At 45.1% G+C, this 24038-nt stretch overlaps 1 protein-coding gene across 2 annotated transcripts in view; it reads left to right on the top strand.

Moving 5' to 3' along the window:
- Nucleotides 1-4635: 4635 nt before the first annotated feature.
- The window catches only part of YLPM1 (YLP motif containing 1), a 58014-nt gene continuing 38611 nt past the window's right edge, over nucleotides 4636-24038 (top strand). The window contains exons 1-5 of one of the 2 annotated variants that reach the window (XM_034768520.1): nucleotides 4636-5756; nucleotides 12033-12278; nucleotides 13719-13913; nucleotides 17487-18244; nucleotides 21570-23867. In XM_034768520.1, the coding sequence (XP_034624411.1) occupies nucleotides 4746-5756; nucleotides 12033-12278; nucleotides 13719-13913; nucleotides 17487-18244; nucleotides 21570-23867 (4508 nt within the window). In that variant the 5' untranslated portion in view covers nucleotides 4636-4745. The remainder of the gene's footprint in view (nucleotides 5757-12032; nucleotides 12279-13718; nucleotides 13914-17486; nucleotides 18245-21569; nucleotides 23868-24038) is intronic. The other variant, XM_034768519.1, reaches the window with a different exon arrangement.

Below are 24038 nucleotides of genomic sequence, written 5' to 3'. Positions count from 1 at the left end.
TGCAATGTACACTGGCCAAACCGGACAGTCTCTACGTAAAACAATAAATGGACACAAATCAGACATCAGGAATGATAACATACAAAAGCCAGTAGGAGAACACTTCAATCTCCCTGGACATTCTATAATAGATTTAAAAGTAGCCATCCTTCAACAAAAAAACTTCAAAAACAGACTTCAAAGAGAAACTACAGAACTACAATTCATTTGCAAACTTAACAACATTAATTTGGGCTTGAATAGGGACTGGGAGTTGCTGGCTCACTTCAAAAGCAATTTTCCCTCTCTTGGTATTGACACCTCTTCATCAACTATTGGGAGTGGACCACATCCACTCTGACTGAAACTGGCCTTGTCAACACTGGTTCTCCACTTGTAAGGTAACTCCCTTCTCTTCATGTGCCAGTATATATATTTTTGCCCGTAACTGTAATTTGCACTCCATACATCTGAAGAAGTGAGGTTTTTTACCCATGAAAGCTTATATCCAAATAAATCTGTTAGTCTTTAAGGTGCCACCGGACTCCTTGTTGTTTTGGTGAAATCCTAGGTTTCTATTTTTTGCTGCATTAAGGTAAAACCCTGCAGTGATTACTTAGACCCAACTTAGACCAAACTCAGTCAAAATTCTGAAGATCATATAATTTTGTCTAGTCCCAGGCAATTGGGAAGGATCCTGGTTGACAGCAGAGAGGTCAGGAAGGATGAAGAAAAAGAGACAATGAGAGTCAGATGAGAGGTGATTGCTTAACCTCCAAGGGATGGCAGGTTCTGCCCCAGGCTGAGTTGTAGAATAATGCCTGCTGTGCAATTTTACATTTTAACTGAAAACCATTTTATTTTGTCATTTTTTGTTCTGAGTTTGAAAAAAGGAAGGAATGAGAAAGTGTCGTACGAGTATCAAACGTGTTTATGCCTCAAATTCTTAGGGTTTCAGCTGTACCCAGGCCAATTCCAGAACAAAGAACAAAATTGAATCTACAAAGTCCATAAAGTCAATGATTATTGTCATGATTTGTATTATTCACTGGGCACCATTGTGTGCTCAGAACTGTTCAGAATATGCCAGAAAATGTAGTCTCTGAGCCAATGCGTATAAGATATGTAGCCCTGGAAAAGATGGCTCAGATGTTTAAATATGCGTATCTATGAGTGGAGGCGCTGATGGCAATAGAAGTTTTACTTAATTAAGGATTAGAAGATTGGACTTTCTTTCAAGAGGAAGAGCTGCCCAGAGCACCTGTGCCTATTTATTTTCCTTTCCTGCCTGCAGTGGCCCTGATATACCTCGCAAGTCTCATTTTTTTCCTCAACTTTAAAATATGAAATTTTCTTGGGGCTTGGTTTTAAATATTCTCCTGTGAGAACTGCAACTAAATCACTGTAGTGTTGTGTTTAAGCGCTTTCTGGAAAGTAGCCTTCAAACAAAAGTGAAAGCACTGTTGCCAACTCTCATGATTTTGTTATGAGTCTCATGATAATTATTTCCCTTAAAGACCCAGCTCCTGGAGTCAAGTGGATATGTGGTGATTTCAGCCATCATTCTTAAAGAAAAATAAAGTTTCTAGCCCTTGTGGCTGTGGAGAAAGCTTCAAAATGTGACCCGGGTGCACCCAAAAGACTCAAAAAGCAGAAGGCAAATAAAAAGAACGCCAAATCTATTATTTGTACATAATCTCATGATTTTTGGTGAGTCTGATTCATGATTTGTGAACATTTGTGGTTGGCAATATTGTGAGTGACTTGAAAGTATCAGTTTCACTCCTGTTTAAGGTCAGTTTCAAGTTTATTATTTGTAGTGGGGTAACACCCCTAGAACCCAGGCAGGGCCTTGCCCTAGTAGGATGTTTCCAAAAATTAAATGATCTTTTCCAAGCTTGGTGAACTGCCAAAGAGTGATAGAAAGTAATCTGGATTTTTCTACAATTGTTTTAATTGTTGTATTCAAGAGTTAGTAACAAAGTAAGAATATATATTAAAATTTTAAACCTAACCAGTGTCCCTTAAGTGACTTGACACAAGATGTCAGAACATATTAGTATTAGAGTTGAGTAGGTCTAATATTTATTTAATTTTCTTTCTTTAAATCGGAATTAGATACAATGCTCCTGTCAGATAATAATTTGTAAGTTATTATCTGCAAAAAAATAAAAATAGTTTTCATGTGCCCAAGTAGCCCCGTGAATCAAGGGTAAAGTTACCCCCTCCCTCAAATCTAAAATGGTGTCCCAATGTTGCCGGCACAGGGGCCCGAGGACAGCAACAGTGGGGTTTGTTGCCCGGAGTGCTTTGCGTCAATAAACATACCGGGGTGGAGAAACAATCAAAGTTTATTTGAGATCTCAAAGTGGTGCAAGGAGACAGGCAAGTCTCAAATCAAGCACACCAGCAAAAACAGTTTCTCTCTTCTTTATACATTTTACAACTAAGCCCCCTCTCTCTCTCCCTCCCCTCTCTACAGAAGGCATGTTTATACATTTAAGCAATTAAATCATTCTAGGGCTATAAATCTAGCTTGTTAGTAACACTCCTCTAAACAGTTATTTGGTTCTGTTTACCCTTAGTTTATTATCCCTTCCCCAGCTAGAAACATGCAAACCTCATCATTATCATTTGGTACCTGGTATGAGCAAGGTCGTAATTGCTAACTGGCTGTTTACACGTTCCAATTCCTGTCCTTGGTTGTTGAGGTCGATTAGAGTTAAACATGGAAGGACAGAGTTTAAACATGGAAGAACTTTGGTTCAGGCAGGCCTAGTAACCCCAACACCAACAACACTCGAGTTATAACACTCTGGACAAATTGGAGAAATGGGCTGAGGTAAACAGGATGAAGTTTAACAAAGACAAATGCAAAGTGCTCCACTTAGGAAGGAAAAATCAATTTCACACATACAGAATGGGAAAAGACTGTCTAGGAAGGAGTACGGCAGAAAGGGATCTAGGGGTTATAGTGGACCACAAGCTAAATATGAGTCAACAGTGTGATGCTGTTGCAAAAAAAGCAAACATGATTCTGGGATGCATTAACAGGTGTGTTGTGAGCAAGACACGAGAAGTCATTCTTCCGCTCTACTCTGCTCTGGTTAGGCCTCAGCTGGAGTATTGTGTCCAGTTCTGCGCGCCGCATTTTAAAAAAGATGTCGAGAAATTGGAAAGGGTCCAAAGAAGAGCAACAAGAATGATTAAAGGTCTTGAGAACATGACCTATGAAGGAAGGCTGAAAGAACTGGGTTTGTTTAGTTTGGAAAAGAGAAGACTGAGAGGGGACATGATAGCAGTTTTCAGGTATCTAAAAGGGTGTCATAAGGAGGAGGGAGAGAACTTGTTCACCTTAGCCTCTAAGGATAGAACCAGAAACAATGGGTTTAAACTGCAGCAAGGGAGGTCTAGGTTGGACATTAGGAAAAAGTTCCTAACTGTCAGGGTGGTTAAACACTGGAATAAATTGCCTAGGGAGGTTGTGGAATCTCCATCTCTGGAGATATTTAAGAGTAGGTTAGATAAATGTCTATCAGGGATGGTCTAGACAGTATTTGGTCCTGCCATGCGGGCAGGGGACTGGACTCGATGACCTCTCGAGGTCCCTTCCAGTCCTATAATCTATGAATCTATGAATCTATAATTCAAGTTAATTTTCAGTGAAGCCAAGCCTTCAGGCAGTGGAGTTGTGGTTGCTAAACAGCTGTGAAACTCAAGCTAACAGTTGGTGGCTGCTAAGAAGACACAAGCACTATAATCTGAATGCTGTCCCCATAGTAAAGAAATTAAGGGTTCAAGGCTTTGTCTATGGTTCTCAGCTTGCCCTGCCAGAGATGACGCTTGCTGGTCATTATTGCTAGGGCTAGCAGAGCATCTCTCAGTTTATGGAGACAAGACTGTGTTTTTGGGACCCTAATTTGATGCCAGCTTGTGACTGAACTTGTGTGTGGCCAGGGCATGCAGTCCCACAGGCCTCCACCCTGTGGCTGGAGGTGAGGGGAGGCAATCGAAGGCTAGGGTGACCAGACAGCAAATGTGAAAAATTGGGATGGGGGGGGGTAATAGGATCCCATATAAGAAAAAGACCCCAAAATCGGGACTGTCCCTATAAAGTCGGGACATCTGGTCACCCTATCCAAGGCAGACCTCCCTGACACTGAGCTTCACCAGACTGGAGACCCGTCTCCCAGGGAAGGCTTAGGGCGCCCCGACGGCAGCGATGAACGCAAGGGGCAGGCGGGCACACCTAGGGAAACCAGCCCCCGCAAGGGAGGGATCAGCTGTGAGAAAGGGTGAAAACCTTGGCCGCGAAAGGACCCAGAAGGCGCCAAGGCGGAGGCCTCCAATCTGTTGTTCCTCCCCCAACAAGATGGAGGCCGATCGCCTTCCTCTGAGCGGCGCTCTAGCTCCTCTTTGCCACTCTCTTTTGTCCAAGCCGACTGGAGGGAAGAAGAGACCAGGGTTTCAGCGACGCTCTAGGCCCAGTTAGTTCACCTCTCTATTGTCCGTGCTGTTCCGCCAGTGCCCGGCCACGCTATAGCCCGGGCTGATCGGTGGGTGGCGCTCTAACTTCAGCGAGCCCCTCTCTATGGTCCTGGCTGGGGGCACTCTAGCTTCCAGTATGCCACTCTTCTGTCTCGGAGGTCCAACGAGCTTCACTACGCAGGCACTGTGCGTCGCACGCGCCGCTGCTGTCGCCACTCGCCGCGGCCTGTGGAAGCGCCGATCTCCGCTCCGGCCGCCGCCTCAGACCCGGCCCCGCCATGTACCCGGCCTGGGGGCTGTACGGGGCGGCGGGGCACTACCCGCCGCCCCCCACCTCGATACCGCCCCCGCCGCTGCCCGTACCCCCGCCCGTGATGCCCCCCTCCGTCCCGCCGCCGAACTACCCGCCCCCGGGCCCCGGCGTGGCCCCCGCGCCCGGTGCCTCGGGCTTCCTGAGCCTGCAGGAGCAGCACCTGGCCCAGCTGCAGCAGCTGCAGCAAATGCACCAGAAACAGATGCAGTCGGTACTTCTGGGGGGTCCCCCGCCCGGGCCGCCGCCCCCGGGTCTGCCCCCTCCGCCTCTCCCCGGCTCCTTCACCGACTGGCCGCCGCCAGTGCCGCCCCCCGTCCGCAGCTACCAGAAGCAGTTCAAGCACCGCGAGCCGCCTCCGCCGCCCCCACCCCGGGACCCCCAGGTCTGCAAGCCCCCGGCGCCCCCCCTGCCTCGAGAGCATGAGACCCTCCAGCCGTCTCAGCCCCACAGCGACTGGGAGCACCTGCCTTCTTCCCCAGTGCCCATGGACATGGAGCTGTCCTCTCCGCCACAGTCGCCCCCACCGCCTGAGCAGGCCTATCCACCCCCTTCACAGGCCTATGTCCCCCCAGCTCAGTCTGAACCCTATATTCCCCCGGCCCAGCCACCCCCTTCCCAGTCCCCTCCGCCCCAGTCTTATTTGTCCCATTCTCAGCTCTCCCAGCCACCGCCACCATCCTATTTGGAGCCCCCTCCATCAACTGCCCCTCAATCTTATTTAGCCTCCTCCCAATCCTATCAGACACATTCTCAATCTTATTTGTCCCCTTCCCAATCATCCCTTTCCCAACCAACCCAGTCTAGTTTGACACCTTCCCTTTCTCAGTCTAAATCTCACTTTACTACATCCCAGTCATCCTTGCCCCCTTCCACTCCTGCTCAGCAAGAGGCAGTGCAGAGTGCTGCTAAGGACACCAGTGACAGTTCTGACCAGCACAGCACCCCACAACCAGACCCTTCCACTATGACCCCGCAGGTAAGAACAAAGTGTCCAACCTGTGCTTTGCTGCCGAGTGTGGCTCCGGGTTAGAAAAGGTAGTGATGGGAACTGATCATTTACCGATGTAGTGTGAATTGTAAAGATGCTCAACTAAAGACAGATAAAATAGAGAAACAATAAATGAATCACATTTAAATAAAACAGAATATTTGGCTTCAGCTCATAAAAGCCAGGAATGGTACAGATAAGACTAAAATTCCATAAACTCCCGTTGAATGTACATCCTGTAGTACTTGGTTTTCAGGAGCCAACAGTTCCCAAGCACAATGGGATGAGTAAAGAATAAAGTTTCAGCCTTGACTGAACTTTATCCCCTGGGTGGATTTTTCAGACTGTTAAGGCCCCGATCTTGCAAAGTAAGTTGTGCAGATGAACTGCACGGAACCCTATTGACTTCATTGGGCCCTCCATACCAGTGCAGCAGTCTGTTGGTACATTGTAGGATTGCCACCTAGTTTTGTTTTGCATAGTTTCTTGTTTTGATTTTTCTCTTACAGTAATATTTGTTCAGTTGTTTATCAACACAAATGATAGAACAGTGCAAATTGGCCATACTTGCAATAGTTAAGATTACAAAAGTATTTCCGTTACAGACTCTAGATGCCTTATGCGTACAGCTTTCAAAAATAGACAGACTTTAGCCTAAACGTGTTCATGCTTGATCTCTTCCTAAAGGTGAACTTTTATGAAGTACTTGAGGAAAGTCTTTTCAAAAGTTTTTGAGTTTGGTGAGGGTGAAAAATATACTTTTTACTGTTAAAAATACTTATGTCTGTAGATGGGCACTTTTATAATGGTATTGATAGGCACTAGCTGTTTTTTTACTTCTATAGAATTGGGGACTCCCCTTGTGTTCATTTTTCTTTAAGCTCCCTCCCCTCAAAGCAAAATAGTAAATTAGATGTAGATTCAGTATTTTAGTTGAATAACTGAGCACTCAAAAGTGCTGGATTTTAGGAGGTTGAATATTAAATGTTAACACCCTCCCACCTTGCTTTGTTGCTATCTGTTATGATAGTCTGTAATTTCATTATGCTATACTATTTTTAAAATAATACAATACAATAATTATGTTGACAACCATACATACATATAAAATAACAGTCATAATTAATGGATTATTGCAATGCATACATAGAGGAGCAGAGTTGTGACTGAATAAACACCACTACCTTTTGCATTTTCTGACTTTTTGCCCTAACTTTGCATTATTGTAGTTTGCTGAATTTGATACAGTACAAAATTAAATGTTAATTTAAAAAGAAAGTGGTAACTAAAGGGTTGTAAAGGTTGAACATTGAAATATTATAACTTCTACTGATGTGCGGAAGAAGAGTTATGAAATCTTTCTCTTTTTTATTTAATGACAATCTAGTCTAGGCAGAAGATAATTTTCTGATTATCTCCTGTAGTAACAGTATCAATAGCCAAACAGAGTGCTGCTTCTCCCCCTCCCCCATATATTAAGTAGATTATGCAACGTATTGCAATTTGTCATTTGTAATTCCTTGTTATATAACTTTTCTTCCACTGTGTAACATTGACAGATCTCTGTGTGTGATTGTGGTTTAGTCCCATGCCATGTGACACATTTTGCAGCACAGCCTAGCACAATAAAAATAAGGTTCCTGTGTCTCCTTATGGCAAGGTGTATCTTTTCAGAAACACTTAGGCCAGTGGTTCTCAAACTTTTATACTAGTGATCCCTTTCATATAAAAAGCCTTAGTTTGACCCTGCCCCCCCTTATAAATTAAAAACACTTTTTTATATATTTAAAACCATTATAAATGCTGGAGGCAAAGCGGGGTTTGGGGTGGAGGTTATCAGCTCGTGACCCCCCTCCCCCATGTAATAACCTCATGACCTCTTGAGGGGTCCCGAACCCAAGTTTGACAGCCCTTGACTTAGGCAATGTCTACACTACCACTTATGTTGGTATAACTTATGTCGTTCAGGGATGTGAAAAAACCACCCCTCCGAGCAACATAAGTTACACCAACATAAGTCAGCGGGAGAGCTTCTTCCACTGACATAGCTACCACCGCTCATTGGGGGTGGTTTCATTATGACGACAGGAGAGCTCTCTCCTGTCAGCATAGAGTGGCTACACGAGAGAGCTTACAGTGGCGCAACTGCATCAGTACAGCTGTGCCACTATAATAGGGTGACCAGAAAGCAAGTGTGAAAAATTAGGATGGGGAGGAGAGGGGGGGTAAATGAGCCTATATAAGAAAAAGACCCAAAAATTGGGACTGTCCCTATAAAATTGGGACATCTGGTCACCCTGCACTGTAAGCTCTCTAGTGTAGACATAGCTTTAATAAGTGAAGTATCTACCAAATTTATTTATCATATACCATTCACTTTGGTATCTGGGTGCATATTCTGTGGAAAATTAAACAAAGATTATGTATGTTTTCCCATGAAGGTAGATACCTAAGCTTCATAGCCCTGTGTTCTGGACTGCTGTATTGTTTTCCTCTTCCTTGCTTATCATCTCTGTTGTTGTCTTCTTCCACAAGCATCACCAGGCTTTTTTAATTTTTTTTTACCATTCTGGGAAAGGAATTGCAGCATAAAAAGATTGGTCTTGCATTGTGCACTAAAGACTCAGATTCATCCTGATATTTTGTAGTTACCAAGACTCCCAAGTTTTTCATCCTGGACTCTGGCAATCACACTGCTTGCATAGAGTCTTGCTGTCCTGGTGGGCCATTAAAAGTTTTAAAAAGGACTAGGTTCTTGAAATGGATACAGAACTAAATGGAGAGTCAGTGGAACAAATGGTATGTTGACATGATGCACTTCTTTGGTTTTCCTTGTTTGAGTTAGACTGAGGCTGCCGTATGTTATACCAGGTGGCGCTTCTGTGTGACCTTCACAGTTGGGCATTTGGTAGAAGTTGTGTTGTGGTAATTTACCCTAACCAGAAGGTGATGATATCTATTTCACTGTGGTGAGATCCTCCCCAGAGAGGAACAGGTATAAACCAGTGATACTCAGACTGCAGCTCTCGAATTTGTCTCCTGGGGCTCTTTGCAGCATGTGATATTAAAACACTGTGTGAGTTAATAATTAACCAATCAGGGATGCTTTTACTATGTTATTAACCAAATTAAGTTATCAATTTGCACTGTGAACTTTGCTGTTAAAATAATATATAATTGTATATAAACTAATATTTTCTCTGTCATACTCTTTAAATATGAATAGCACTATAGTAAATGAAACAATGAATTCACACTACTGTAGCTCTTTTGGGTACTCTTTTGATAGGTAATTTGGCTCCTGAACGACTTGAGGCTCAGTATCACTGGTATAAACCATTGGTTAGTCAAAGATGGAAGAAGAAGCTCCTTGATATTGTTGCATTCCTTGTGTATGGGAGTAACAGTGATTGCAGTAGGACTCCAAGAATAGTCACCACCTTGACACTGGGAGAGTAGAAGCCCTCAGTCAAAGATGAGGACTAAAGTTCCCACCATCTCTTTGAAATGCATCCTTCACCAGTATCTCCTCTGTTTTGCTCAGTCTGAGCTTTAGACATCTCTTTTTTTTGTCCATTCACTTTTCTCAGGGCTTGTCTACACTACCCGCTACATCAGCGGTAGCGATCAATCCAGTGGAGGTTGATTTATCGCGTCTAGTACAGACACAATAAATCGACTGCTGTGCACTCTCCTGTCGACTCTGATACTCCACCAGAATGAGAAGCGCAAGCGGAGTCGACGGGAGAGCGTCAGCTGTCGACTTACCGCAGTGAAGACACTGCGGTAAGTAGATCTAATTACATCGACTTCAGCTACGCTATTCACGTAGCTGAAGTTGCATATCTTATATCGACCACACGCGGTAGTGTAGACAAGCCCTCAGTCAGATGGTGGGACATAAAGTGGTTCTGGCTTCATGTGCTGTGAAGGAGCTTTACAGCTGGGTGTCATTATATTGGTGGTATTGTAGCCTATGTGGTATCATGATCTCTCCTACAGATTAATCTATATATTGAGAAGGAGAGGAGATAGGATGTGTTCACAAGTGACTAGGTTTTCGGGGCAGAAGAGCAGTTGTCTATCGTGACTATCTTCTTTTATTTATCTATGTCATAACCATCACTATTGTATGAAATCACTTCATGTGACATCTCTTTGAAAGGAATGATTAAATCCAGCTTAGTGCTGTTCTGCATGCCTCTGCTAGGTCTTGAATGCAAAAGCAACTCCTAATGCAACATGGAGTTGAAGGCTGCTGAGAGATCCCATGCTGTAAGTATGGATGTTTGTCCTCCACCCATAGCCATGAGAGCGTCTCTATGTCATATTCTGATCTGAATCCTGATTATGAAGGATATTGGCAGAGGTCAATGGCAGGATCTAGAATGATAGCATCTCCTATCATAGACATAATCCCCAAAATGTCATTTTATAGAAGTGATTTTCTGCATAGATCTGCTCTTTAAATTGGTCCGTTTCATACCTCACTACTAGAAATAGGTCCTTCTAATTCAGGCATAAGGTATGTGGGTGGAAGAAGTTTGCATTGCACATGCTTATTTTATACCTATTTTGAAGATGAATTGGAAACTTTAGTCTTAAGGAATCTCATCGAGCATCATTCACCAATGCTGAATTTATGCCTGCATTTAAAAATAAACGGTCATTCCTGTTGGCTTCTCTACTGTTTTCAGAAGTGGCTCTTCTTCACAGTGTGTGGATAGAAAAGATGAACTGGAAGGGTATGAAACATGTGGGACAGTCAGAAGAGGGGAAATTGCTAATTGAGCTTGCGCTTTCATAGGCCGCACCATTCCATGAGCTTTAGGATAAGCTTTTCCATATCCTCACTTTATGGCTCTAAAATACCAACCTCTGTCCCCTGTAGTTTGCTAGAGTTCTTACAAAAGCTGTATAAATTCTCTTGATGAATGGGACTTCAGTATACGTTTTTAGTAAACATTCAGTATTCTGAATTTATAAAGTTAGAATTTAGTTCCTTTTGTATCTTATTTTAAATCTGAGCTCCCAGAATTTCATTGAGTTTTTAGTGTGTGTGCTGATTATAGAACCATAATCAGTAGGAAGTTTCTTCCAACTTTATCCTTGATATTTGGGGCTGGGCAGTGAAAATCCTGATGAAGTACAATTATTGAGCTACCTACTATTTTGAAAATGTATAAAAATATTTGAGGGCTGAGCTATTCCTTGTCATTATTTCAACCTGGAGGAGATGTATGCTACTTGGTTACAAAACCTAGAAAAGGGGATTTATAATGGATAATATATATCCATTTGTCTATATGACACACATGGAGAAAGTGAAGATCTTGGAAAATGCAGAGGAAATTCTTCAGCATTTTCCCCTTCAAAGAAGGTCTAAATGTCAGAATATGCCATCAGACCTTGTGGAACCATGTTCCAAAGGACAGGCCTTTCAGCTATAAAGCACCTGTACTTTGAACATATTTAAAGTTGAGGACTTAATGCTAGGAGTTTGACCATCTCCATAGCTGGCCTTGTCTTATTTCTGGCGTCCTCATCTGGTTACCTTGCAGCTCCCAGATGCCAGTGAGGTTAGAAGACAGCTTTTTATAATCTGAACTCAGGGTATTGTTTTCTGTCTGACTGGTTGTTTGCCCCAGTCTCCTTCCACATCTCTCCCTCACAGTTTCTCTGCTGCCATCCTCACTCTTCCCGCTCTCCATGGTCCTCTCCATTTGTCCCTCTTCTTTCTTTCCTCTGTGCATTTCTTCCTTCAGTGTCCTTCTGCCCCCTTTCCTTTTCCCTGTTCCATGGCTCCTACTAATTCTCCTCATCCAACTTTCCCATTATCCCACCTCATATGAGCTCCATAATAAATACATATAACAAGTTGTTAATAAAATAATGAAATGGAATTAACAAATCCATTCACCCCAATCCCTTAGCTCATATGTTGAACACCTTTCTCTCCTTTCTGTTTTTTTGCCTTCCTCGGTTTTAAACTCTTTGGGATAGGAATTGCATCTTCCTTCATGTCTGTATAACACCACCTAGGACAGTGGTGCCTGAATCCTGATAAAGGGTTTTGACCTCTATTGCTTCTCTGTAATGATGGTAGAGAAGTGAGTTATCACTATGAAACAGGCATAAACACTTCTCTGGAGACCGTTTTCTCTGCCAGATTTTGGTGATTATCTTGGCAGGTTATCTTTATCTGTTTTTGTCTATTAAACCTGGTTGCTACTGTAATTCTTGCAACCTTTTTGTATTTTATAGGAACAGCAGCAGTATTGGTACCAGCAACACTTGCTAAGTCTGCAGCAGAGGGCAAAAGCACATGCACAGGGACAGCAGCAACCGAAGGGTCCAGGAGTAGTGAAGGATGCACCTGAGCAGAGAATACAGCAAGAAGAAGGGAAAGTGACTGCTCCTAATCAGCAGTCTGAACCGCCTTCACTTAACGAGCCCCTAATACCAGCTTCCAAAAAAGAGGACCCTCCTGTCTCATCTACTGAACCTAAGGTAGGCTATGCAGAGATGCTATTCCATATGGGACATTCATTCCTAAAAAAAAATGTTTTCCTCCTGCCTGGGTCTGAATAATAATACCTAGACTTTATATAGTGCTTTTCACCAGTAGATTTCAAAGCACTTTGCAAAGAAGGTCAGTATCATTATCTCCATTTTACATATGGGGAAATTGAAGTACAGAAGGCAAGTGAGGTACCTGGGATCACCCAGCAGGCCAGGCGCAGATCTCTTGAGTCCAATAGACCCCAAACCTTTGGAGTCCAATAGATCCCAAATCTCTTGAATCCAAGTCCAGTGATCTATTCACTAGCCCATATTGCCTCCCAATTAATAGACTTTACAGCTGGAAAAGACAGGTCTGGGTACACATCTCCCTGGTCTGGCAGGTTTGGAACTAGTAAAATATTTTTCAGGGACAAGCTGCTGTCTCAGTTTTGTTAGGTGATGAGTAGGGTCCCTTTGCAAGGTCAGATTGGGCTTGTAGAGTCCTCCTACTACAGATTTGAAAGACTTCTGCTGTTGGGACCCATGCACCCTGCCATGCTGAAGTGAATAGTGTTCAGAGATTCTGAACTGTATTTGTCTCTGATGCCAGTAGGTCAGATGACATATCTCAGCAAAGGTGAATTATTTTAAAGAAAATAGGATAAGGGAAATGAATGAATTACTGTAGTTCCAATTAGCTAATCCCGTGCTCCCTAGTTCCTTAACCTGAAATTCCTGAATGACTTTTCCTTGTTAGTGTTCAAGATTTTTTACCTCTGTCCCGCTGTATGATTTGCTGAATTGGAAGGTATTAGTGCCTTTTCCTTTTGCAGCTGCTTGTATAAATCTTGCAGTCAGGATTAGAGATATGCCTGAGCTAGTACCCCACATTCAATGTAGTGCCTCTATCCTCAAGACTTTGTGGAAGTTTGTATCCAGACATGCATCTGAACTTAATAGCTCAGGCCTGAACCAGAATACTAAATCCAAACACACCGGAATTTTGGAATGGTTTGGATTTTGATTTAATCATTCCAATTTTTAGCTGAGATGCATCCTGTTGTGTGCTGGAAAGGAAAGTGGTGATCTTGCCTTCCACTCCAGACCTTGGAAGATAATGATTCCTTTGTTAAAGAATGGGGTCATAGTCTGTGCCTAATAACCAAGAAGTTTTGCCCAAAACTTTGCCCATGTGCTTGGTGATAGTTTTTACTTAGAATATGCAGGCAAATTCTCACATCTGATTTTTGCCTTGAACTATTCCCTTTATTGAAGAAGATAAACAAAATCATTTATTCTGATAGTGTCACAGAAAATCAGAACACCAAAATGCAGGATCACAGAATTATTAACTGCCAGGAAACTTCTATGAATTTGGTTGTGCTTGTTTAGGTGTTGTGCTTGAATGAGCTTTCCCTTAGTCATAATAATTATATTTATCTTCAGCTGAATATTGAACCTCCTGAGGACTCTGAGGAAGATTTGAGGTTGCAGCAGTTGCAGGTGGCAGCAGCTCAGTGGCAGCAACATCCACACCATCGAGTTGGCTTTCAGTATCAGAGAATAATGCAGAAGCATGCTCAACTGCAACAGATCCTACAGAAGTACCAACAGATCATACAACAGCCACCCCCCCCACAGGTTAGTCATTGAGGAACTGGGATTTGGTATACCTCTTGCATGATGTAACACTCATGGTCTGATAAGAAGTATGTAGTATAATCATTTCTTCTGGCTGACTTGTTTGCCTTGCTCTCTCTTTAATCTTTGTTCACGGGCAAAGACTTAGCTCCCCCTTCCCTGAGAAGTTACTTGCCAGTCTCAATTGAAGAGTAACAAGAATATTGAGATGTTGATGGGAGCAGTTTTCATATGAGGAGTAATTAAAAGACTATTTATTGACATGGGATACAGTTCTCAAAATCATCTAAGGAGTAATTTAGGCTCCTAAGAGCCTGTTACTTTTGAAAATGGGACTTAGGTGTCTGAAAATTTTACAGTAGGACAGCGTAGTTTAGAAAAGAAAAGGTTACTTAAAGTGACAGGAACAGAAAGAGCTGGTTGAGTGCCATTATTTACTCTGTCCTCCAATACAAGGAAAAGAGGATATTCAAAAAGACAATGTAAAAGCCAAAATAAATGAAATATTTAGGTAAAGTATAACTAATAGTGGAACTCACTGCCTAAGGATATAATTGATATAAATAGATTAGTAAGATTAAAAATAGATTAGACATCTGTAAGAATTGCAAATTCAGATAAAACTAATTGTTGTAAATCTTCATGTTTCAGAGGATAAGATTATTGCTAGCTGGGGTCAGTAGGGTGGTGTTGGGTAATTAAGTAGATCATGGGATTGTTGGGGGTTAGGGGAGAGCCTATGCCTTCCCATTTTCTTTGTGAGAGGGGTGGTATTTGCCCTTAAAAAACTCCAAATTATTATAGTAGCACTTATAGCAGTGGTGGGCAAACTTTTTGGCCCGAGGGCCACATCGGGGTTGTGCAACTGTATGGAGGGCTGGGTAGGGAAGGCTGTGCCTCCCCAAACAGCCTGGCTCCCACCTCCTCCCACTTCCCGCCCCCTGACTGCCCCCCTCAGAACTCCCAACCCATCCAACCCCTCCTGCTACTTGACCCCTGACTGCCCCCTCCCAGGATCCCCACTCCCTATCCAGGTTTCAGGGTAGCAGTCGTGTTAGTCTGTATCCTCAAAAAGAACAGGAGTACTTGTGGCACCTTAGAGACTAACAAATTTATTAGAGCATAAGCTTTCGTGGGCTACAACCCACTTCTTCCTATCCAACCTCCCTTCTCCCTGTCCCCTGATTGCCCCGCCCCTATCCACACCCCCGCCTCCTGACAGCCCCCCCAGGACTTCCACCCCCTATCCAACCGCCCTCTGCTCCCTGTCCCCTGATTGCCCTCCTGACCCCATCCACATCTCTGCCCCCTGACAGGCCCCCCGGGACTCCCACTCCCAACCCTCCCTGTTCCCCATCCTCTGACCGCCCCCCCCAGAACCTCCACTCCATCTAACCACCTCCTCCTCCCTGAATGCCCCCCAGGATCCCCCGTACCCCTACCCAACCCCCCCCAACCCCCTTAACAGCAGCAGAGCCAGCTGAGCTCCCCATGCTGCCCAGGGGAGTGACGGGCCAGAGTGCGGCCCGCTCAGTGGTGTGGCTGCGGGGGAGGGGGGACAACAGGGGCCTGGAGCTCAGGGGCTTGGCAGGACGGTCTTGCGGGCCGGATGTGGCCCGCGGGCCGTAGTTTGCCCACGTCTGACTTAGAGACTCCAACTAAGATTGAACCCCCATTGTGCTAGGAGTGGTACTTACACATAGTGAGAGTTACTCTCTGTTTGAAAGAATTTACATTCTAGATAGACAAGACAGACCAGACAAAGAGTAAGAAATGAAACAGGCACTGAGAGGTAAAGTAACTCACTCAAGGTCACATGGCAGGTTTGTGGGAGAGCTGGGAACAGAATCCTGATCTCCTAATTCCCAGTCCAGTGCTCTATCCAGTGGACCACTCTATCTCTTTGTGTGAGTGTGAGTGAGTGAGATTTTTGTTTGTTTTTTTACAACAGTTACAATCATGGAGTCCCTATCCTAATTGGATTCTCTGGACATTACCACAATGCTAATAATACATCATTGCTCATTCTCAGAGACAAAATATAGGGCTAGAGGGGCAACTGGTTTGACCCAAACTGATTCAGAGCTGGCTACATTGAATTGAATGGACCATTGATATGGCATTCCTATACGCGTTGACTGGTTATGACAATATTGAAAGGGAAGAGATAAAAGATGATAATTAGGCCATCACATTTTTTCTTGCACAGCTCTTCGTGAACCCTTGTTGATTCATATTTTATACAAAATATACTGTTTTAATACTTTTTCATTTTATGTTGCAATAGTGTGACTCTGCATGAATAATATGTATTGTGTGGGTATTTGCCACTCCTAGCACTCAAGGATCTGAAAGTCATTAGATAAAGGAAAAGTATATTGGAGCCAGTAGCCCCAAGGAAAGCCTGGTGAAGGAGACAAGTAAAATAATCATCATGGTTCCTAGGTAGTACATTTTCATGATTTTACAAGGCAGGGTAAAGGAGACTTGCAGTTTGGCCACAGCAGTTCAGATATAGATGTGGGTACAGATAAAATATATTGAATAGTTAGTGACTGTTGTAGGTTCACTAACTTTTATTACAAGCTTAATGAGAGATTGTTCTCTTAATTTGTCTTGTTAGATAAACAAGTTCTATAAGCCCAAACTTGGAGCACTACTGCAGTTTACTCAAGGTATACCTGGTTTAGTGGTCCAGGTGGTGCTCTCGAATGTGAAGGAAAGTGCATTTAAAATGAATTGCTGTGTGCTTGGAGAAACAAATTGAAGAGTTTGGGAAACAAGGCTGCTTGCTACATATATTAGAATATTTGTGGATTGATTTGTGATTCAGTAGGGAGGGAGGATATTCTACTAATAGCCCCAAATAGTTTGGTTGTGTGCAGAAGTAATCTGTTGCTAATTATACTCTCCCCACTCCGCCCTCCCCCCACCTTGAGTGATGTGGGCTTTTTGTATGGATGTGTTTGCCCTTATCTATCACTAAAATGTATAGGTTAGAGATATACCAGACAGGATATGTCTGTACTAGACAGAATATGTTTGCTTCTGTTTCTATGTAACTCTTCTCTCAAGCTTCTGCTTGGGACAGAGGGTGATATTCAAGTATGTGGCTTCAGAAGGAACTTAAAATGTATTCTGCAGCATTTAGAATAATAGAATATCAGGGTTGGAAGGGACCTCGGGAGGTCATCTAGTCCAACCCCCTGCTCAAAGCAGGACCAATCCCCAACTAAAACAGCGCAGCCAGAGCTTTGTCAGTTTATTAACAGCTGTATAGAGACATCCCCGAGGGCTACAAGACCCTCACCTGCTCCCCTAGCCTTTAAGCACGAACCGAATTGCACTCCCCTCCCCGGGATCCATGCCCAGCAATCCTGCTCCCACTGCAATTACCGAGCCTGCGGGTCACTGCCCAATCCAGGGCAGTTGCCTGGGACAAGGCCTAGCAGATTCCAGCTACTGCAGGCATGGCGACGACAGACCTGCATTGGGGCCAGGCTGCGGATAGATACAGAGCATTGCATTCTGGAAGCTGTGTTCTTCAGGGGTTTGTGTCTATTTTTCTTGCAGACAATGTCAGTGGATATGCAGCTGCAGCATTATGAGGCGCAGCAGAAACAGTTTCAACAACTTCACAAAGAATGGGAGCGTGAATTCCAAGGATGGCAGGATCAACTTCAGACCTATCCTCACAAAGATCAGCTCCAGGAGTATGAGAAACAGTGGAAAACATGGCAGGGACAGATGAAAGCTACTCAGTCCCATCTGCAGGAGAAAGTGAACTCGCTTCAAAACATGAAGAATCAATACACTGGGAATGTTGCATTGCCACCTCCTTTTGTTCCATGCTCTCAAACCTCTCAAGGAGGCGTGCCTGTTTTGCCTCCATCTTTGCCTTCAACTGCCCCTCCGCAGGTTCCCCCACCTCTGTCTTCTGATCCTCAGTTGTCTAACTCATCTGAACCCCCAACATCCAGTCTTCAGGTTTTCCAGTCCACTAAGACAACCAGGCCAGCTCTGCTTCCTATCCCTGATTCTTTTGTATTTAAAATACCTGGTTCATCTGCAACTTTACCTTGTCATTCTGATATAACTACATCTGCTGACTCTTCAGACCAAGGAAACTCTCAAGTTCATCTGGGTAAGCAAGCGGTGCCATTTGTTTCTGTTTCATCTGAACCAGCATCTGGAGAACTGAAAACTTCTTCTACAGTATCTTCAACCTATGTACCCCCAACCTCCAACGTTCAAGATAAACCAGTGAGATCAGGTGGATTGCTTCCAGACCCACCCAGAGGCACATACTTCGAAGGACCAAGAGGTCCTAGGTAGGTCTTTTTCCTTTAGTTTACACACATTCTCATCTATACAGATTTTTATACTGCTGTCATCACCGTAGTACCTATAGTGCCAGTTGTGCTTTAAACAGTGTGAGAAAATCTGTCACACGTGCTTCATTCTTTGTCATCTCTCCCTAGGGGAAATTGTGTATGCAACATAGTGGGTTTTGTTTTGTGGGTTTTTGAAAATAAATTATGTGCACTGTTCACTGTGTTTATCTTATGCCTGGTTGGTCTACACTTAAAATTTAGATTCACCCCTAATCACTGTAGTTAAGTGGACTGGGAGCCTCCTGCTTGCTGTGCGGAGGGCGGGGGGTTTGGGGAGGGAAGAGGGGGGCTAATGTCAGGGTGTCCCCCTCCTCCCTGCTCCTGCCCCCCACTTACCCCATCTCCATAGAGCGGGGGTGGGAGGAGGAGAGACACGACAGGGCTCAGGACAGAGGGAGCTTGCTGGCAGCAGCTGCTGTCTCAACTTAAAAAGGCAATGTACTTCGAGTGGGATCAACGTACTTAAAGGGGCAATGCACATCTCTCTCTCATACAGCATGTGTCTCTCTATCTCTGTCTGCCATGCTGTCTCCCCTCCCTCCATTTGTGCTGCCTTGTAGAGTGTGAGGCTACATTAACAACGTGTTAACCCTTGAGGGGTCAGCTGAGTGCTAGTTCATCATTTAGCAGTAAGGCATTCCCTGGGAAATATCCCACAGTCTTCCACCTTCTGACTTCACCACCTTAACCAAGCTTCACAATCATCATTGCTGTATACAGTATTAAATTGTTTGTTTAAAACTTATACTGTGAAAAAAATTTCCCTGGAACCTAACCCCCACCCCCCATTTACATTAATTCTTATGGGGAAATTGGATTAGCTTAACATCATTTTGCTTAAAGTTGCATTTTTCAGGAACGTAACTACAACGTTAAGCGAGGAGTTACTGTATTTCTAGCCCTTGCAGGATGTGAGACTTCACAGGAGTGTCATTCTGTTCTCAATCATTTCCCATCACCCCCCATTTCACATCCAAAGTGATCGTTAGCAGCTGATAATTCAAACTACTAGAGCAGGGGTGGGCAAACTAGGGCTTGCCACCCCCTCTCCTGGAAGCAGCCAGCATCACATCCCTGCGGCCCCTGGGGGGGGGAGGGGGAGAGTGCTCCGCGCTGCCCTCGCCTGCAGGCACCGCCCCCCGCAGCTCCCATTGGCCAGGAATGGGGAACCGCGGGCAATGGGAGCTGCAGGAGGCGGTGTCTGCAGGCGAGGGCGACGCACAGAGCCCTCTGCCCCCCCTCCCACAGGGGCCGCAGGGACGTGGTGCCGGCTGCTTCCGGGAGCAGCGTGTGGTCAGGGCACACAGGCAGGGAGCCTTCCCTGGCCCTGGTGCACACTGCTGCCACTCCAGAACCGCTCAAGGTAAGCAGTGCCAGCCCCGAGCCCACACCCCGAACCCCTCATTCACCCTGCACCCAACTTCCTGCCCTGAGCCCGCTGCCTGCATCCCAGCCGCACCCCTGGTGCACCCCAACTCCCTTCCCTGAGCCCCCTCGTACATTCCGCACCTCTCCTCTGCCCCAACCCCTTGCCCTGAGCCCCTTCCTGCACACCACACCCCGTCCCACACCCCGCACTCCCTCCCGCACCCTAGCCCCCTGCCACAGCTCTACATTCTTGGCCCTGCATGCAATTTTCCCCACCCAGATGTGGCCCTCGGGCCAAAAAGTTTGCCCACCACTGTACTAGAATTATAGATCAATCATATATAATACTGGGGAAAGTTGTGTTTACCACAGTGTGTGTTCTCCTCAGTGCTATAAAGCAATTGTTTCCAACCCTGGTATTTTTTGAGAAACAAGATCCTGTAATTGATTGTTCTTGTAGTCTCCAACTGCCTTGTTTCTTTTTCCTTTTTTGCACTGGTTCAAGATTCAACCTTGTAAGGCCTTGGCTACACTCGGGACTTGCAGTGCTGCCGTGGTGACTACGAGTGTAGTCGCGCCGCCAGCGCTATGAGAGCTCTCTCGCAGTGCTGTATGTACTCCACCTCTCCGAGGGGAATAGCTTGCAGCGCTGCGAGCGAGCATGCAGCGCTGCAGGCTCTGATTACACTGGTGCTGTACAGCGCTGTACTCGCTGTGCCCGGGGGGGGGGGGGGGGGGGTTCACACCCCTGAGCGCAGCAAGTTGCAGCGCTGTACAGCGCCAGTGTAGCCAAGGCCTAAGTTACAAACATCTGAGTAATGTGACTTTCAGTCCCTTTTAAGTTTTCCTGTGTAAAATACTTTGATTTTATCTACTCTGTTATGAGATTCAGTAGTTGGGCATTTAATTAAAAAGTGTTTTTTGACCAGATATGCATCTTTAGCTCCTGTTGCATGAATCCTTTCACTTCATGCTGTATTTGTTATCCAGTTCCCCACATTTTGAGCCACCATAGTTGTAGGTGAACTAAATGTGAATAAAATACAGTTGTACAAATAGAAAACACACAAAGCTGTCCAGACCAGGGCAACATCATAAGCTTGCTCCACTTGTTGTTTAATAATATTTTAAATTCTGTATCTAGATTTTATTTATCTAATTATATTTTATTTATGGGTTTTTCTATGTAGTACTCAGTACCGTAGTATCTGATAATTACACATACATTAATTATTTATCTTTGCCCACACCCTCGTGTGGTAGGGAATTACCACTGTTTTGCTATTGGAGTATCAAAAGTCAGAGAAATTGTGACTTTACTAGGGTCACACAGTGAATCTGGAGAGTGCTGGAAACAGAATCTAGATCTTCTGAGCCCTAGTCTGGAGCTTTAAACACAGGACATGTTAAAATAACACTTGATTTCCAGCTAAGATTTTAAGTCAACGTTTCTCCTGGAACTAGTCTTCATGGCTGAAATTTACACTTTCAGCCACTACTATCTATATAGTGTGGTTCAAATGCTGCTGCTCTCACATAAGCAGGAATTTTTTCCCCATTACATGTCTATGGATGATGCCCCAGATGATATGAGCCAGCATAGAGACATAACTTCACATATTGGTGCAACAGTGGGGCATGACACTGATTATTTTGTGGCTCATCTAACATTATTTCCTAGAGGTTGCCTAGTCTGCAAGTGGCTTACATCACTCTCAGTTGTGCAGTGTGAAATTGAAGTGCATTTTTCCATGTTTCTGTACTGATTTAATGGGGTTTGCTTATGAGGCACACAGAGATGTTTGCATGAAAGTAGTTTTATAAAGTGAAAATATCTTCTAGAGAATTCTCACTTAATTTGTTCATTTGAATATGTCTCTTGTTTTACATGTAGGTTTGATGGACTTCGGGGAAGAGGCTTTGACAGATTTGAAGGGCCAAGACAGAGAGGACCTCGTTTTGAAGGCCAGCACTTGGAAGGGCCAAGGCCAAGATTTGAAGGTCAGAATTCAGATGCACGGTCTTCAAGCAAATGGGGGACTATCCCCCGTGGGCCAGCAGCACAGTTTTATACATCCCCAAGTACATCACAGATGCACAGTTCCCGACCAAGTGGATCACAGTGGAGGGGGCCCAGACCTCCTTTTGGACAACAGCAGTCTCAAGCAGAGTCCCGAACAGAAAACAGAGAAGCTTTTGCTGATGCAGCTGTCAACAAGGAGTTGGCAAATAGAACTCAGTCTACTCCAATTTCCTTTGATACAGATGCAAAGAATTCTGGTCCAGTTCAGCCAGCTGAGGATCTGACAAAAGCTCAACAGGAACCACCCAAAGCTGAAGTCAAAAAAGTTATTCCTGGGCCTAAAAAGTGGACGTGGAGTTCTCAGGATCCTGCACAGCAAGTAGAAGAGACAAAACCAACTACTCAACCTCCACCCATTCAGAATCAAAAACCAACACCACTTCCCAGTACACCTGTAACTGTGCAGTCTACTATTCCTCCGAGAACAGGAGGAACAGCAGCCTTACCTCCATCCCCTGTAACAGGAAATACAGACTTGAAATCTACAGATAGTAAATTGCCCCTTTCAGAAAATAGCCAGGGTAAAGGACTACCTGGATCAGAAAATAACCAGGGTAAAGGGCCGGTTCAACCAGAAGATAATAGAGGCAATGGACCAGTAAGCAGAGGCAGGGGGCAGGGCAGGCTGGAGGACGGCCGAGGCAGGGGGCAGGGCAGGCTGGAGGACGGCCGAGGCAGGGGGCAGGGCAGGCTGGACGACGGCCGAGGCAGGGGGCAGGGCAGGCTGGACGACGGCCTAGACAGGGGGCAGGGCAGACTGGAAGACTGCCGAGGCAGGGGGCTAACAAACAGAGGCAGAGGATTGCCCAGACAGGCAGCCACCCGAGGCCGGGGGATGATCCAGAGAATGAGCAGCCGGGAGGAGCAGCTGGATAGGCGGTCAGGTAGCAGGGAGAAGTTGCCAGATGGGCAGTCAGGCAATTGGGAGATGGGGCCAGTTGGGCGGTCAGGCAGCCGAGAGAGGGTGTTGTCCAGCCGAGACAAGGAACCAGCTGGCCGGGCAGACAGCAGGGATAGGGGGCAGTCAGGAAGCTGGGAGAGGGGCCCCGTCATGCGGGCTGAAAGCCGGGAGAGGGGTCCCGTCATGCGGGCTGAAAGCTGGGAGAGGGGTCCTGTCAGGCGGGCAGGAAGTCGGGAGAGGGGTTCTGTCAGGCGATCAGGTAGCCAGGAGAGGGAAATGGGCAGGCCTGAAACAGGCAGTATTGATAAACCAATCCACCTAGGAGACAACTCTGAGAAATTATCTCTGTATCATCGAGAGGAACCAACAAGGGCTCCCTGGAGTCATGAAGAGGAGAGAATGCAAGAGGAACCTTCATTAGATAGACGAGATGCCCGTCCTTTAGAGCGCGAACAATTGGATGATTGGGAAAGAGATCGATATTGGAGAGAGCGTGACACAGATATTCAGGATGATCACCTGGATCCATATGATAGAGATGACAGGTTACCACTGCATCTTTCATTGCCTCCACTGTCACCTCTTCCTCCTCTACCTCCTTTGTCTTCTGATCTTGACAGACGAGACACTTGGTGGGATGATTGGGAAAGGCCCAGGGAGAGGGAGTTGGATAGAGATCTGGACAGGATTGGAAGACCCTTAGATATTTATGATCGAGAATTTGATAGAGAATGGGACAGAGATTACTTGAGACCTCTGGATGACAGAGATACACCGAGTCATGACCTGGACATTCCTCCTCTTCCACCTTTGCCACCACTTCCACCTCTGGACAGGTACCGTGAGGACCGGTGGAGGGAGGAAAGAGACAGGGATCTCTATGATAGAGACCTCCGAGACAGGGGGGAGTTGAGGATCCGAGAGTATCCAGAGAGGCGTGATACATCGAGGGAGAAGCGAGATTACCTTCCTGAAAGGACTGACTGGGAGAGGGAACGGTTGTCGGATAGATGGTATCCTGATGAAGCAGACAGACTACGACCTTTGGAGGATCAGCTTGATCCATCCCTTCCACCACCACGTTCATCTGACATGCTGGGAGCAGAGCCAAACCTGGACCCTGAACAGTCACTTGGAGGGGTAATGGTCCTTAGTCAAAGGCAGCATGAAATAATCCTCAAGGCTGCCCAGGAGCTGAAAATGCTTCGGTGAGTTAGCTAATCTTGTAATTTTTTTAGGGAAAAAAGTTGCAAATTTATCTGAACTAATCCATGGAATTGTATTAAATACTGTAAAGTAGGGTCACAGGATTTGCTTTATCAGTTTAGACAATTATTTCAACTTTTCTGGTATTCTGCCTCTTGCAGTTGCCAATACAT

The sequence above is a fragment of the Trachemys scripta genome, chromosome 4, assembly GCF_013100865.1.
Source record: "Trachemys scripta elegans isolate TJP31775 chromosome 4, CAS_Tse_1.0, whole genome shotgun sequence".
NCBI classification, from domain to species: domain Eukaryota; kingdom Metazoa; phylum Chordata; order Testudines; family Emydidae; genus Trachemys; species Trachemys scripta.
Note: the sequence above shows the minus strand (reverse complement) of the source record. Positions and strands in the feature narration are given on the sequence as shown.